At 36.9% G+C, this 14,899-nt stretch overlaps 1 protein-coding gene across 18 annotated transcripts in view; it reads right to left on the bottom strand.

Moving 5' to 3' along the window:
• The window catches only part of LOC107852525, a 42,540-nt gene extending 28,985 nt beyond the window's left edge, over positions 1-13,555 (bottom strand). For 15 of the 18 annotated variants that reach the window (XM_047413177.1, XM_047413178.1, XM_016697555.2 and 12 more), the window contains exons 1-12: positions 13,225-13,554; positions 10,591-10,761; positions 9,792-10,405; positions 9,379-9,539; positions 7,818-7,878; positions 7,095-7,160; positions 6,897-6,982; positions 6,062-6,125; positions 3,356-3,568; positions 2,239-2,304; positions 1,904-1,983; positions 1,699-1,822 (exon numbers count right to left, since the gene is read on the bottom strand). In XM_047413177.1, coding sequence (XP_047269133.1) covers positions 1,708-1,822; positions 1,904-1,983; positions 2,239-2,304; positions 3,356-3,568; positions 6,062-6,125; positions 6,897-6,982; positions 7,095-7,160; positions 7,818-7,878; positions 9,379-9,539; positions 9,792-10,405; positions 10,591-10,732 — 1,668 coding nt within the window. In that variant the 5' untranslated portion in view covers positions 10,733-10,761; positions 13,225-13,554 and the 3' untranslated portion in view covers positions 1,699-1,707. Of the gene's footprint in view, positions 1-1,698; positions 1,823-1,903; positions 1,984-2,238; positions 2,305-3,355; positions 3,569-6,061; positions 6,126-6,896; positions 6,983-7,094; positions 7,161-7,817; positions 7,879-9,378; positions 9,540-9,791; positions 10,406-10,590; positions 10,762-10,840; positions 10,938-13,224 lie in introns of all 18 variants that reach the window. The other 3 variants (XM_047413174.1, XM_047413181.1, XM_047413182.1) reach the window with 3 other exon arrangements.
• Positions 13,556-14,899: the final 1,344 nt, after the last annotated feature.

Genomic DNA, 14,899 nt, shown 5'->3' with positions numbered 1-14,899 from the left:
AGCCATAACTTCTTACCCGATTATCGGATTTAGGCGAATTTTATATCGTTGGAAAGCTAATTCAATTTCCTACGCAATGGCAAGCTCTAAACTGAAAAATACTGAGTATTTAGAAAAATTTATATTTGATCACCTATGTACTGAGAGTTAATCTAGGCTAGGGAAATACGGGGATTACAATTACTCAGGATGGCCAATATACAAATTCTTCTGCTTGGCAAAGTATAAGAAAAGTGTGACAGAGAGATGGCATCTTGAGTAAGGTTTGGCACAAGTGCTTACCTTTCAAAAGATCCTTTCTTACCTGGAGAACGCTGCTAAAAAGGCTCCCTTTTGATGAGGTGCTTCAAAAACTTGGTAATCCTATGAATAATACATGCCTATGCTGCAGAACCCTCAAAATGAATCAATTCAACATGTGTTCAGTGATAGTGAGATTGCTATAGCGCATATGGAATTACTTTGGAAACCCCCTTGGAAATAATCACCACGGGGGAAACCTTAGAATTTTCTTCGGTGCTTGGTGGAATATGAACACTGCCAACAGTGTGCATAAAATGGTACAACAAATCAATCCCATGTGTAAAGCATGGGAAGTCTGGAAAAATTTGACATCCTGTAGATATGGAGATCAGACAAATTTTTTGACAACTAGAATGGAAGTGCAAATTTTATGGAACATCAAAGCAGCTATCTCTGTTGCCTTCCCAACTTGTGACTTAACAGGAAAATGGTTTCAAATTTGTTGAAGAATTGAAAGGAACAGACCTATTATTAGATGGTGGCAAGTTGTATGGACCAGGCCTATGACCGGAAGGATCAAATTCAACCCAGATGGAAGCTACATACAAGAGAGTACTTCCAGAGCTGGCATCAGAGGGGCTCTCAGAGATGACACTGGCCATCTCATTATGCCTTTCTCAGTCCCAATTCAATGTAAAAGCAATAACCAGGCAGAAGCAATGGCAGCACACTATGCAACAGAATGGTGCAATTAAGTTGGATACGACAAATACGATTTGGAGCTTCAATGTTGGTTACAAATATGCTCAAGGAAAAAGACACCAACAATTTGAAGCTGAAAAAACTCATCAAACAAACTTCCAAGACTATAGAAGGGGCAGACATAAGCATCTCACATTGCTATAGAGAAGCCAAACAAGTGGCTGACTTCCTAGCCAAGTTAGCTTCTTCAAGTGGAAATTGTACCTTCTACTTCTCTTATCAACAACTCCAAGAAGAAGTGAAGGGACTGTTTCAACTAGATAGATGGCACTTACCTTGCATAAGAAGAAGATATGACATTTGTAATTTTTTTGTTAGTTGAATATTGTAATTTGCTATCAGGGTGAAAGGTTATAACTTAGTAGCCTTTCCTATTTTGCTGTCCAAATTTCCACAATATGTTGTTTGACAGAGATTAGGTACATGTTCCCCTCTGTTTTGTGTAACTTCCGTTGGAAATTATAAACATGGTAGGCGTCAAGCCACACCCCCCCCTCCCCCGCGCACACACACACACCCCTAATAGCTTTAAGCTATGATGGTGATGGCTTTTAAAAAAAATAGAAATAGTTATAGCTTTCTATATTTGTTGAGCTTTCAATATCTGTTTCTGACAATATCTTAGTGAGAAGGCAAATCATGTCAAAAATGTATATCAGACACCATTAAAAGTTTTATAAGAAATTATTTTACCTTGATGAACTATTTGTATCCTACTTCTAACATCAAATGGCGATAACTGCGTCCACGTATCACCCGCTGCCAAAGATACTGGAGTGAATTCTTTAAGTGCAGTTGGATTCTCTCTTGAACAAGCCTGTAGCACAACGGAAAGAGTAAAACACGTGTATCCTTCTTACTTGTTCTAAAACCAGGGTGAACACAATGCACATCCTACCATCTAACAAGGCATCTCTGAATACCCCGAGAAACAGGTCGAAGGAATGATGGATCCCGTTGTGAATACAGCAGACCAACCTAAGAGGAGGTAAACATAAAACTTAGTGTAACAGGAGTGTCAATTTTTTAGTACTTCTGGTAACCTTGATTCCTCTTAGGGCATCACATCCTTCTTCATAACAGTGGCTCCTTTTATAATCATAGAACTATAGCTAAGTGCAACAAATATTATAGCAACCCCAGGAAGAAAATCAAACTCAGAACAGTAACGAAAACTGCAAAAAAAACAGAAATATCTCAATAGAAAAGGTGTAATTGACTTATGGGTAGTACCTCTAATAATGCAATAGCAGATGGATCATCAAAGATTTCAAGACTACAATCAGCTAGGTAGTTTACCTGCAAATTGGAGCAAAATATAAGACAATAACAACAACATCAACATACCTAGTATATTCCCACCAAGTGGGGTGTGGGGAGGGTAAGTTTACGCAGCCCATACCACTACCACTACCTCAGAGGTGAGATAGAGAGGTTGTTTCCGATAGACTCCGGCTCAAAGATAAAACAATCTAGAAAAGGAATAGTAACAGGACAAGATACAATAGAAATTACCACACTCAATAATACCATAAACAAGACTCACCCAGACGGTAAAACATTCTGAAATAATACTAGCACCAGAGTTAATAACACGGATGACAAAGTCCTCCTACCTACTAGCACTGACGCACTCGCCCCTACTGCCCTTCTACCCTAATCCGCCTCCTCCACTCCTTCCTATCTAGGGTCATGTCCTCAGTAAGTTGAAGTTGCTCCATGTCATGTCTAATCACCTCCTTCCAATATTTCTTCGGTCTACCTCTACCTCGCTTGAATCCATCCCTGGTCAACCTCCTCTGCACTGGGCATCCATGCCCCTCCTCATCACACGACCGAACCATCTCAAAAGAGTGACCATATTTCAAAATTTAGGGGACAAGTTTTGCAATGTCTTCTTTCCCAATTACAAAAGCACAAAAACATGGCATCATAACTTTTGTTTTCCAATTTATCGTTTTACATAGCAATGTACCAAGTAAGAAGCCACAATAAGGTCATTCTTCACATAAAGCATTACATAATGAGGCATGTAGACAATCACAAACAGAGTTATTCAGATGTTTGGCTGTTTAATGATGGTCCTTTTGTATTAATACTTCTCGCTCTTATTGATAAATTAGACCAGAAAGTAACGCCAGGAGGCATCATTACATGATTTCTAAGGGAAGAAATAAAACAAAAAAGTAGCATGTAATTAATAGCTCTACAATACTTGCACATAGAGAAAGAAAAGAAGCTCTTCACATTGAATAATTTAGTGCAGTGCTTGGATATTATGCTTGGATATTAGACAGTTACAGCTAATATGTGCTTATTAGCTTAAAAACTAAAACAAGATGAAAGATACCCCAAATTCTGCATTCACAAGACACTGAACAAAATCCATAAGTTGAATTTTAGCCCATTGACGACACAAAGTAGGATCATCAGAAGTCGGAGGGTGTCTCCATGGAGCACCAAAACATAGCTTGTTCTTCAAAATTCTTCCATTTCGTGCATCAACTGCAAACTTCTGTAGAAGTGACAATGCTCTATCCATGGCAGGATTAACTACTGTTACCTAAAATACAGGTAAGAATAGCAGATGAGGGCTTAGATTTCATCAAAGATTTCAAATATTTAGAAGTTCTCATAGTTCTCGTATGTCAACCGTGAAATATTTTCGAAATGGAAAAGTAGAATCAACAACAACATACTCAGTATACTATACTCCCACCAAGTGAGGTCTGGGGAGGGTAAGTGTACGCAGTCCATATCACTACCTCAGGTGTGAGATAGAGAGATTGTTTTCGATAGACTCCCGTCAAAATAAAACAATCTAGACAAGAAATAGTAAAAGAACAAGATACAATAGAAATTAACATATCCAATAACACCATAAACAAGATACACCAAGTAATACAACAAAAGATACAACATCCTAAACTCATACTAACCTTCTACCCTAATCTGCCTCCTCCACAACTTCCAATCCAAGGTCATGTCCTCGGTAAGCTGGAGCTGCTCCATGTCATGTCTAATAACCTCCCTCCAATAGTTTATTGGTCTACCTCTAACTCGGTTGAAACCATCCCTAACAACCTCACACCTCCGCACTGGGGCATCCGTGCCCCTCCTCATCACATGACCGAACCATCTCAACCTCGCTTCCCTCATCTTGGCTTCCACCGAAGCCACTCCCACCTTATCTCAAATAACCTCATTTCTAATCCTTCTTTCCTAGTACACCCACACATCCGTCGAAGCATTCTCGTCTCGCCACCTTCATTTTCTGGATGTGAATCTTCTTAACAGGCCAACACTCCGCCCCATACAACAAAGCCGGTGTAACCACCACTCTATAGAACTTGCCTTTAAGTTTAGTTGGTACCTTTTTGTCACATAAGCTTTCGGAGGGGAGCCTCCATTTCATCCACCCTACCCAAATTCGATGAGTGACATCTTCGTCAATCTCTCCATTCTCTGAATCATAGACCTCAGATACTTGAAAATATCTCTCGTACTAATAGAAAGAGTATCAAGCTTAACAACCACATCGGACTCATGAGACACCTCGCTAAACTTCCACTCCAAATATTCCGTCTTGGACCTACTCAACCTAAACCCTTTAGACTCAAGGGTTTGCTCCAAACCTCCAATTTAGCATTAGCCCCACTACAAGTCTCATCAATCAAGACTACATCATCCGCAAAAGAAAACAATAAGGCACCTCACCTTGAATTTGCCGCGTTAAAACATCATTACCAAGGCAAAAAGAAACAGACTAAGCGTCGCTCCCTAGTGTAACCCCATCAAAACGGGAAAGTGCTCCGAGTCCCCTCCCCCGTCCTAACCCGAGTCTTGGCTCCGTCGTACATATCCAGCTGCTTCACACCTACTGTAACTTGGATATTGTCTTAATTATCTTATGATTTCCAATCCAGTGGTTTTTAGCATTTATTTTTTTTTGTTGTTGTAATTCTCTTAAGAATCCAATGCATGTGACACCCTTCCAAACTAAAGCACTAAAACTAGAGACACTCACATACTAGTGATATGTCAAAGATGTAAATTTTCTCCAAAACTCCTTAAATTCTTTTTCATGGGAAAGTCTCCTTATAATGTATCACACTACATTCTAGACCAAACAAATCAAGATGCAAGGCAGAACTCTCACTAGGTTATGAAATATAAACATGGATGTCATAGAATCAGTTATTGGGCCAAGAAGAAGTAACAGGACCAAAAGGCCTTCACACAGATTGATTTGGGATCCAGGCCCAATTAACAACTAGTTAAAAGGGATATAGGTCAAGTAGTTTTTTTAAGTAAGCATGGAGTCTGGGTCAACTTGCGCGCACCTCGACTAATTCCACAGAATACCTAGCAACACGTCTCAGGTAACTCTGTCCATCAAGGCTAGAACAGATGGAAAGAAATCACTTAGTATTTTTGTTTCTGCTGGGAATTGAACCTAATACCTCATGGTGCTCAACGCACGTCATTGACCGTGAGGCCACAACCTTGGGCGCATAGCTCAAATACTTTTTACCAAATGGTAAGAACACATTCGATTTTGTAGTGAAGAGAAAATCAACCAAGTTTCCTTGAGATAATTCAACACACTACTCATTCATCAATTGTCTTCGCAGGTATCTTCCTTATTCCTAGTTGTAGAGCTGTATAAATTTATGAAAGAGATTACTAATAGCAATGAACTTGTGAATACAAAAGGTCAATCAAGTAAAATAGCTAGTGCGAAAGCTAAATTGGACTTTGTACATGAATACAATAAGGCAAATGAAACACGAATTGGTGACACACATGCAAGCTCAAATAGTTGCATGCTATTACTTTTTATGAATGAACTCAGAGAAAGTATCTCGATCAAATCAATAGATTTAAAAGTACCCCAAGACATGTAGATTTTAAAAAGTTGACTTTCCATTTTTTTTTTTCTTTCTATTTATCTGACTCACAAACTTCAGCTGATACACTTAATGGGGTAAAAGCTCCACAACGGAAAAGTTAAAAGCCAAAAGCACTGAAGAGTGTAATTTATTCTGGGACTTACTTGAAGATATGCCAAGTACGCGTCCACGATATCTTCAAATTTACTGCTCTTCTCACTCATGACCCTAGATTCCACAACATATGGGAGTGCTTAGAATGTGATAATAATTTATTAGAGGATGGCAATGTTGTCTTTCATAGTATTTCATATGGTAACAGGAAATGACTTCTCCACCTATCTAATGAGATTTAACCACATATACAAGAAGAATAAAAGCCAATAAGTGGGACACTGCGAAGAAGGAATGACATGTGTGTTGTACATCTAAGTTGGGATAGAATGAGTAAAAAAGAATAGTACTTCAGCCAAAACAAAAAGTACTACTTAACCCCACCAAGATGAATGATGACTGGTATAGAGGTTGCAATGGAAACATCTCGATAAAGTGCAGTGCCCTTGCAAAACATGGTATGTAAAGTCTTATATGACAATGTTTCCTACCTTAGTCTACTCTTCCGGAGACCCCATTCATTTTTATTTACCCAAGGAAAAGTAATATGTAAATTGCTGCAGATCCCATGACATAGACAGCTTTTCTGGAAGTTCCCAAAGCTGTACTTTGGCAGTGATTGCATTATCACAAAATGACCAGTACTGTTGGCCTCTCCTAGAAAAATGGTTTAATTTAATATACCTATGAAACTGCTCAACCTCATTCCCCTTCACTGAGTAACGTACATTTGGAACTTCAATGCTCTTATTAGAAAAACAACCCCAGATCAGCCGCTCATTATATTGACTGGACTTCATAATATTTATATGACAATAGTGAGCCTGGAGCCCCTATTGCCACAGATCAATTATAACATATGAAAATAAAGTACATAGTACTCACTTTTGGTAGTAATTACTTAGCTTGAGAGCATAAATCTCAAATAGATGCCTTGGATTCGGCCCTACCACCTCAACAATCACATTCCACTGCAGTATAAGCAAGATCAAAATCCACCCAACACAAAATAATCATGATGATATAATTTAAGCCAGAAGGCATATTTTTATGATTGCATATCTGGTGTACATAAGGCTATACCTCTGACTGACTAAAATAGTCACCAACCATATGCATTTTAGCTTCTGCAGGAGTCCACCCAAATGTCTGCATTCCCAACAAAGTGGTATAATAGCTACATATCAAAAAATAAAAATAAAGGTAGATACATCCATAGTTCACAAGAAGGAAAAAAGCAAATTTAGTTAGATGTGTTAGACAAACAGAAACAACTAGTGGCGGATCTACACTTGGGTTAGGGGGCCCTTCGGCGGAAAATTATGATATACATGATTAAAATGATTTTTTATGTATATATATTAGATATTGAACCCCCTTCGATTAGTTTTTAGATTCTCTTATGAACCCTGTTAGTGAAAATGGAGCCACTGGAAACAACACATACATAAATTAAATTGCATATTAAATTTAGTCACTGCATAGAAAGATGGCGCCGGTATCGCTTCAATGAAGAAACATGCAATTTAATAAACAACACAAAGAGGGAAAGTGAAGAAAACATGCAATAAGCATGCGCTTGAGAAAATCCTTTATAGTTTTATAGATCCACCCATCAAAGACAGGACAGGAGAAAAAGGTTTGAACTGCATCGTAACAATTTTGTTTCTTACCAAAGCATTACATATAAAAAAGTTGCACAAAAGGTTCACATCCTCTCTCTTTTTCCTTGATAAGATAAAAAACAAAAGATTGACATCCATTGAGAGGTGGAGCAGTAAGTGTAAATAATTCTGATGTGTTTACCTCACGTGAGATGAAAATGTCCGGAAATCCAAAATCCATGTAGGCACGATATGAATAGTAGCTGCAACAATTTTCTTGCTTAGTGTTGAATCTCCAAATTGCATTAAAAGGAAGTTAAAGATAGTTCTTCGGAGCATGTACAACATAAATCTGAATATAACTACTGAAGGGCTGGTGAAACAGCACGAGTATTATTGCGCTGCAAAGCAAGATACTTATATTGCAAGTGATATTACATGCAACTACAGTTTTCTCCTACACGAGCATCAACTTCCCCTGTTAGACAAGCAATAATAAAGAATCCTGTATGGTACGAATTATGCACTAGTTTCGTTGATGATGCCTGATGCTACAATGGAGTTTCACCTCCAAACCGTCCTAAACGTGTTGACCATTGAAGCTTACATGAATTCACATATTCCATTCAAGGCATGCATTTTGCACAAATCCTGGGATATGGGTCATTCTTTTGGAACCTACTGAATGGAAAACCGACTCGTAGTGCCACCAGGGCTTTGGTCTAGTAGTAACAACGTAACACATGATGTGTATGTTAGGTCTATGTCACAAATCACAAAAAAAAACTGATATTTAAGTGGAGATGGGTAGAGGAGAGGGGCACATTACATACAGAGTGCAGACAGTGCGCCAACTGGCCCTTAGAGATTTCTTGGTAATTGTAATTATTCAAAGAAACAACTAGTTCCTCCGCTCATTTTGACTAATCACGTTTTGACTTGACACGCCTATTAAGAAAACAATAATTGATATGACTATTTTACCTCACTATCCCTATTAATTGATGTTTGTATTAAGCCTTCAAAAATCATTTGAGGAATAATAAGTAATTAATGCTAAGGCTTATTTGAGGAATTTTTTTTTTCCTTTTCTTGATATGTCAAAAGTGACGAGCAAAAATGGAAATCCACTTTAGAAATAAGTGAGAAGTAAAAATGAACTGGATGGAGTAACTTGTACTTTAGCTTCCTCATTCACAGAAGATCAAGAGGATGCTTCCAGGTTTAAAAATGCATCAAATGTGCCAAGGAGGATAGGTAGCACTTCACCCAGACCACCTCAAGCCAATTATATTACTCTACAGTTCATGCACTTTAACCGCAAAAGACATCTCACTTTAAAGCCTTTCTTTTGGTATAAGGCATATTACTTTACAGCATTTCTTTTATAGAATAAGGAAGTTGGAGTGCTACATTTCTTTTTATCTGTATATGTACTCTGTGACTATTGAACTTGAAATTTCTGAAATAAGAGAGGAAGCATATAAATTCTACTTTTGTATGACTTATCTAGATGCTAGATATAACATTGAGGAAGAAAATGCATGCATTTCTAAAGACATGATGCAACTGAACATTATAAAATGAAAACTTTGACGACATGATCCATTGAGATGGATGACAAATGCAGGTCTTAGACATAATAATTGCATTTCAAAAATGACGCAACTGAACATTATAAAATTTAAGTTTAACAGCTTGGTCCATTGAGATGCATCACAAATGCAGGTCTTAGGCTAATAGAAAAAGTTGTGTTGCGTTACCTATCAGATGTTACAAGAATAACTGGAAGAGACCTCTCATTTGCACCCAAGGCTATTATTCTCCATATAAGACTATCATGATACATGGATGCACAGACTGTAGAATCATCCGTCCGCATTGCATTCTTTAGAACTTCAATATTGTTTATGACCAGCTTCGGCTACTCATTTTTACATGTCCAACCTCGAAAACATCAATATTATGCAAAGCACAAGACAGAAGTTATTCATATTTCAGAGCCTTTGGCTATGAGAGTACAGGGTGAAGAATGTGCTAACTAGGCGCACATCATTTTTAGCTCCCTACTCATACTTCTCATCAATACATATAAATGGCCATTTTTCTTATACAAAAAAACAATTTAAGCTCCTGTAATTGCATAAAATAAAAAATCCAACTACATTCAGATTACCTGAAAATAATCTATTTCAGCAGCAGATGAAAGGAGTTCCAATAACAAACAGGGCCAATCAGTTGCTGAATTTGCCAACGACCTCGAAAACCCGCCAGTTTGATTCAAATGCTTGATTGCTTTAGCACTCCACTTTTGCTGCACCCTTATAACCTCTTTAGCCAAATTCAGAGCTGATGTTGCTTCCCTATAATATGTTTCTTCCTCCAAACTCAACCCACCACTCTCTTGGGCATTTAACCGAACACTTGATGCAAAAACAGCTCTTTCCCATAAATTCAATACCGAATTATTCCCAACTGAAACAGCCTTTCTGGGGTTGAAATTACTACCATTTAGGATCTGTTTAAGTGCTGTACTGATCCCATGCCATTTACTTAAAACAGCAAATATCTGATGAGAACTTATAGTTCCAAGCTTAATACCCTTGCGGGTCATTGATTCAAGACAGGTTTCAAGTTGCGTTGTAAGAAAAGGCAACGAAGGCGGTGAACAGTTGGACCAAGAACCCCATGGAAATGATTGTCCATGAATTGGGTGATGATCTTTCACAGATTCAGCAAAGTCTATGTAGCCTGTGATATGAGGGCCACTGTTCCATTTACCCATGAGACCTGCCAAACACAATTGTTAGAAGGAAGGCAGCCCGAGCCGGGTCCAGGGAAGGGCCGGACCACAAGGGTCTATTGTACGCAACCTTACCTTGCATTTATGCAAGAGGCTGTTTCCACGGCTTGAACCCGTCACCTCCTGATTGTATCAATACCAAATCCATGTCTAACTTAGACCTATTACTTACGTTCGAGAATGAGGGTGGTTTTGCCGACGCCACGAGGGCCGTGAAGGATAAGGGGTTGAGGTACACGGTGGTGTTGAGCATGGTTGTTGAGGACAGTTTCAAGAAGGGACCTTGGGATTATTCTCCATGCCTTGTTCACCATTGAGTTTTTTCAGGGAGCATCAAGACTAACTAGCAAAAGTAAAACACACAAAATTCTCACTTGAGCAAAAGAATCATTGAAGACCACATCAAAAAGCTCCAAAATTACCCCCAAATCAAGCCAAGATGCTAGAAAAGATCGATATACTGTTGTTGATGCTAATGAACCGAAGTTTGATGAACCCAAAGAGAGCCCGAATGTTGATCTGTGAATTTAGATAGAGGATGATGATCCAAATTGTTAATGTAAAGATTTTTGAAGACTTTGGTTGTGTTTGATGATTTTATGCAGAATTAAGCAGTAAAATTGGAATTGATCTGTTATCTGTGTAATCACCTTTATTTGTAAATAAAATTGCATTTTTTAAAAAAAAAAACTAGCAACAGTAAAGCAGTGTTCTCCCATCATACACCAAGTAAAATGAATCACCCTGGTATGCTCTTGTTTAGGGAGGAGGATAAAAAGTATTTTAAGTATACCTGGGCTTGGACCTCAAATTCATGGTCTGCAAGCTAGAGTTGGCCATAAATTTCAAAATATTTTTGGAAAATTAGATTTGGATAGAGTTTGAATGATGTTTCAATATGTATTTAGCTATAGCTTTTGGAAAACATATTTTACTCTTTTTCGGAAAAAACACAAAACATGATTTATATCCATAAGCTTTAAAAATTATTAAAAATTTAAGTTTGACACAAAATAATCATTTTTATAATGAACTAAATAATGCATTATCCAAAAATTTCAGCATGTCCAGCCGAATCGTGGTTAATTTCCAGCGTTATTGAAAATCATGTTTATAAAAGTTATGGCTAGAAGTTAAAAATGTGGAGCATGTTCATTTAGTTAATGCTCATTGGCAGAATCACATTTAGGATATATTTTTTTCATCATATTTGGCATGTCTGCTTCCGGTTGGATAACCCATCCATAGGAGATTATTCATGTTATCTAGATTGGTCGAAGTTGAGTATCCTCATACAGCTAGAAACAATGCATATAGACATTAATTTGCATTGAAGCATGCCCTCATAAATTAACAGTGTTTGATATTATGTCCATAGGAAATGATGGTTTCATGGCATCGCCAGCTTAAGTATCATTCATCAAAAGATATCATGCCTATAGGATTTAATTTATCACCTAGCGGCTTTAATTAATCAAGAGGCTTGCTTACTTGAAAACCATTGTGTGATACTTGTCCCACAGTCCTATTTATTCTGTTTGACCTAATCCTGAGTCTAATTAAGCAACCTAAGATTTCTCTGTGTCTAGACGCACATCAAAAATAGTAAGTCCAATGCCTCTTGGACCCTAAGTTGGAACGGGTAGGCATTTTAGGAGTGTTAGTTTTATCATTTTTTAAGTGAGATTCTAGGTCTAATCAAAGGCGCGCGTAAGCCCGAGAATGAGGCTCAAAACGTGTTGAGCGCTTTGCCTCGCTTTATGTGCGCTTCACTATCATCATCAAGGTTTTAAGACATACTTCTCCTTGCCAATGAGTCTCTTCCGAAAAGGCACCACTAAACAATTGATGCTCCACTCTATCATAATTGTTTCTCAATTTCTTTGTTCAGATATTTGTCATCCATGCTTATAATTATTAGTCTTGGACTAAACATAAATATTTATTTTTTCTCCCTTTGTGCCTTTTTAATTGAAGTCCACGCTTCTATTTGCGCTTTAAGCCCCAACAGACCTTACAACTTTTTTGTGCTTTTCGCTTTTGATAACACTGGTTTAATAAAAAAAACTAATAACCAAACTTAGGCAGGTAGTAGGAGATGATAGTTTGTGCCTGCTGAATAATATAAGCAATCCTTAATCCGGTTGCAAAGTATTATTTTAGTTAAACGGGGTGATCCCATTAGGAAAACCCCCTCCCCCCAAAAATTTTTCCTTCTACATAGGGAGTGATCTAGATGATACACTTATAGCTCGATGGTCATTGCACTTTGTCTAAGAAGTCTTTTTAAAGACTTTGCACGAGGTTGAGCAATTACTCCTCAATGTACGGACTTTTCAGTTAAAGTAGTTGCCAAGTGAGAGCATAAATCAATAGGGATCTCATCTAGACAATCGAATCCATTTTATCACGAATTAGTCAATGTTAACCAAATATATCCACGTTGGAGGCTGTAATAATCAAACTTGAGCAAGAAAGAAGGCAAATTAGGCAAAATTACCATATCATCATATGAATCAAGGCTACTTTATAACTCTAGATGATCATGGAAATCAAGATAGACTCTGGTAAAATGAGTTTTCGAAACAAGTCACGATAAGATTTCAAATTTTGACGCATGTAATCAAATACAACGAGCATGAGTATAGAATCAAACCGGGACCTAAGCGAAACTGGGGCTGTAACATAGGACAAGTATTAATCAGAACTTAATCATTAAACCCACACCAATACCCAAATCTCAAAATCAGCTAAGAAAAGAAATCAATTGAGTTTGAGTATGAAAAAAAGAACACGCAGAACATACCGGAGACGAATTCAGATTCTTTTCGGATGCATACCGTGGAGGCTGACGGGTGAACTTACCTAGTCTTCCAACATATTCAAACCCTTTGGGATTTGGAGTTTTAAGTAGGAAACGGGGAGTGGAGAGGGGGGAGGAGAGTATATGGGACGCGGTGGTGAGTATTTGAGGATGACCGGACTTGGCTGGAGCAGTGGAGGTAGGCGGTGGCTACGGGAGGAGGAAATGAATTGGACTTTCGGGTTTTGGATCAAGGGTTTTTGGGTTTTGTAGTGTAATTAAAAATGGGAAGAGTGGGAGATGAAAATAATACTAGTGGGTTGTTTGCTTGCGAATAGTTAGGATGACATAAGTTATGATGTCTTTTTTAAAAAAATATGGGGATAGGGGAAGGGAATTATAATGTGGGACTGTCGCTAATAAGGTGAAAGTTCAAGCAACTAACTAATTAAGCTATTAAAGATTAATTGGTATAAGTTATGATGGAATAAGTTATATTGAGTTATGATAGGATAAGTTATATTGGGAGTAGTTATGATGGATTATTTTTTATTGAATGTTTGGTTTGTTGTATTTAAAGTAATATGTATTGTATAATTTCTAAGAATAAATTAATTGATTACCAAAATACCTTTCATCTTATTTAACTTTTTTTATATATTATATTTCTTTTCAAGCTTTAAATATTTATTCTTAAAAATAAAACTTTCATCTTATTTAGCTTAATTTTTTGTGTGTGTGTGCATTTTCATGATTATATCGTGTGTATTTTAAAAATAAACTTTCATCTTATTTAGCTTTAATTTTTTGTGTGTGTCTTCCCATGATTATGTTGTGTGTGTTTAAAAAAAATCTTACTACATCTTATTTAGTTTGAAATAAAAACTTCCAACTTAAGTTTGTTAAAGTAAAAAAGGATCTGTTATTTATGTCACTTTATTTAAATACATATCACTCATATAATATAAAATATTAAAATTTATTTTAATTGATATATATAATATCACTTTCCAGGTGATTAAAAAACTATTTAGTTTAAAATATATAATTCAACAATGAGTCGACATTTTAATTATCTTTTAGAGAAATTAAAATATATAAATAAATATAATAATTATTCAAATAAATTTAACGTATAATATATTCATAAATTAAATATATACGTGTGTGTGAAATGAAAATCACAGGTTTTGGGGATAGTTTTGTTATTTTATAATGCTATCCAAGGATAAATTAGGGTGGAATAACTTATACCACTAAATGTGTGGGATAACTTATCCGGTACTATTATTAGTCTCGGAATAAGTTATTCCTAGTATTACCAACCAAACAATGCATTAAAAAAATTATCCCAGGACTATTATTTTATTCCGGGATTATTTGCTCTAGTACCTCACACCAAACAACCCCTACGGGTTGTTTGGTGTGAGGTGCTAATACAAATAGTCCCGGAATAAAATAATAATCCTGGTACAAAAGTTTTAGTGCTTCGTTTGGTTGCCTAATTCGGGATAACTTATCCCGGTACTAATAAATAGTTTCTGGATAAGTTACTCATATATTTGGGGGTCGTTTGGTTGGAAAATTGTTATCCCGAAATAATTAATTTTGGGATTAGTTATTCCGAAATTACCCGAGATAACTTATTCTATCATTCATATGGGATAACTTATTCCAT

The sequence above is a fragment of the Capsicum annuum genome, chromosome 5 (genome assembly GCF_002878395.1).
Source record: "Capsicum annuum cultivar UCD-10X-F1 chromosome 5, UCD10Xv1.1, whole genome shotgun sequence".
Classification (NCBI taxonomy): Eukaryota; Viridiplantae; Streptophyta; class Magnoliopsida; order Solanales; family Solanaceae; genus Capsicum; species Capsicum annuum.
Note: the sequence above shows the minus strand (reverse complement) of the source record. Positions and strands in the feature narration are given on the sequence as shown.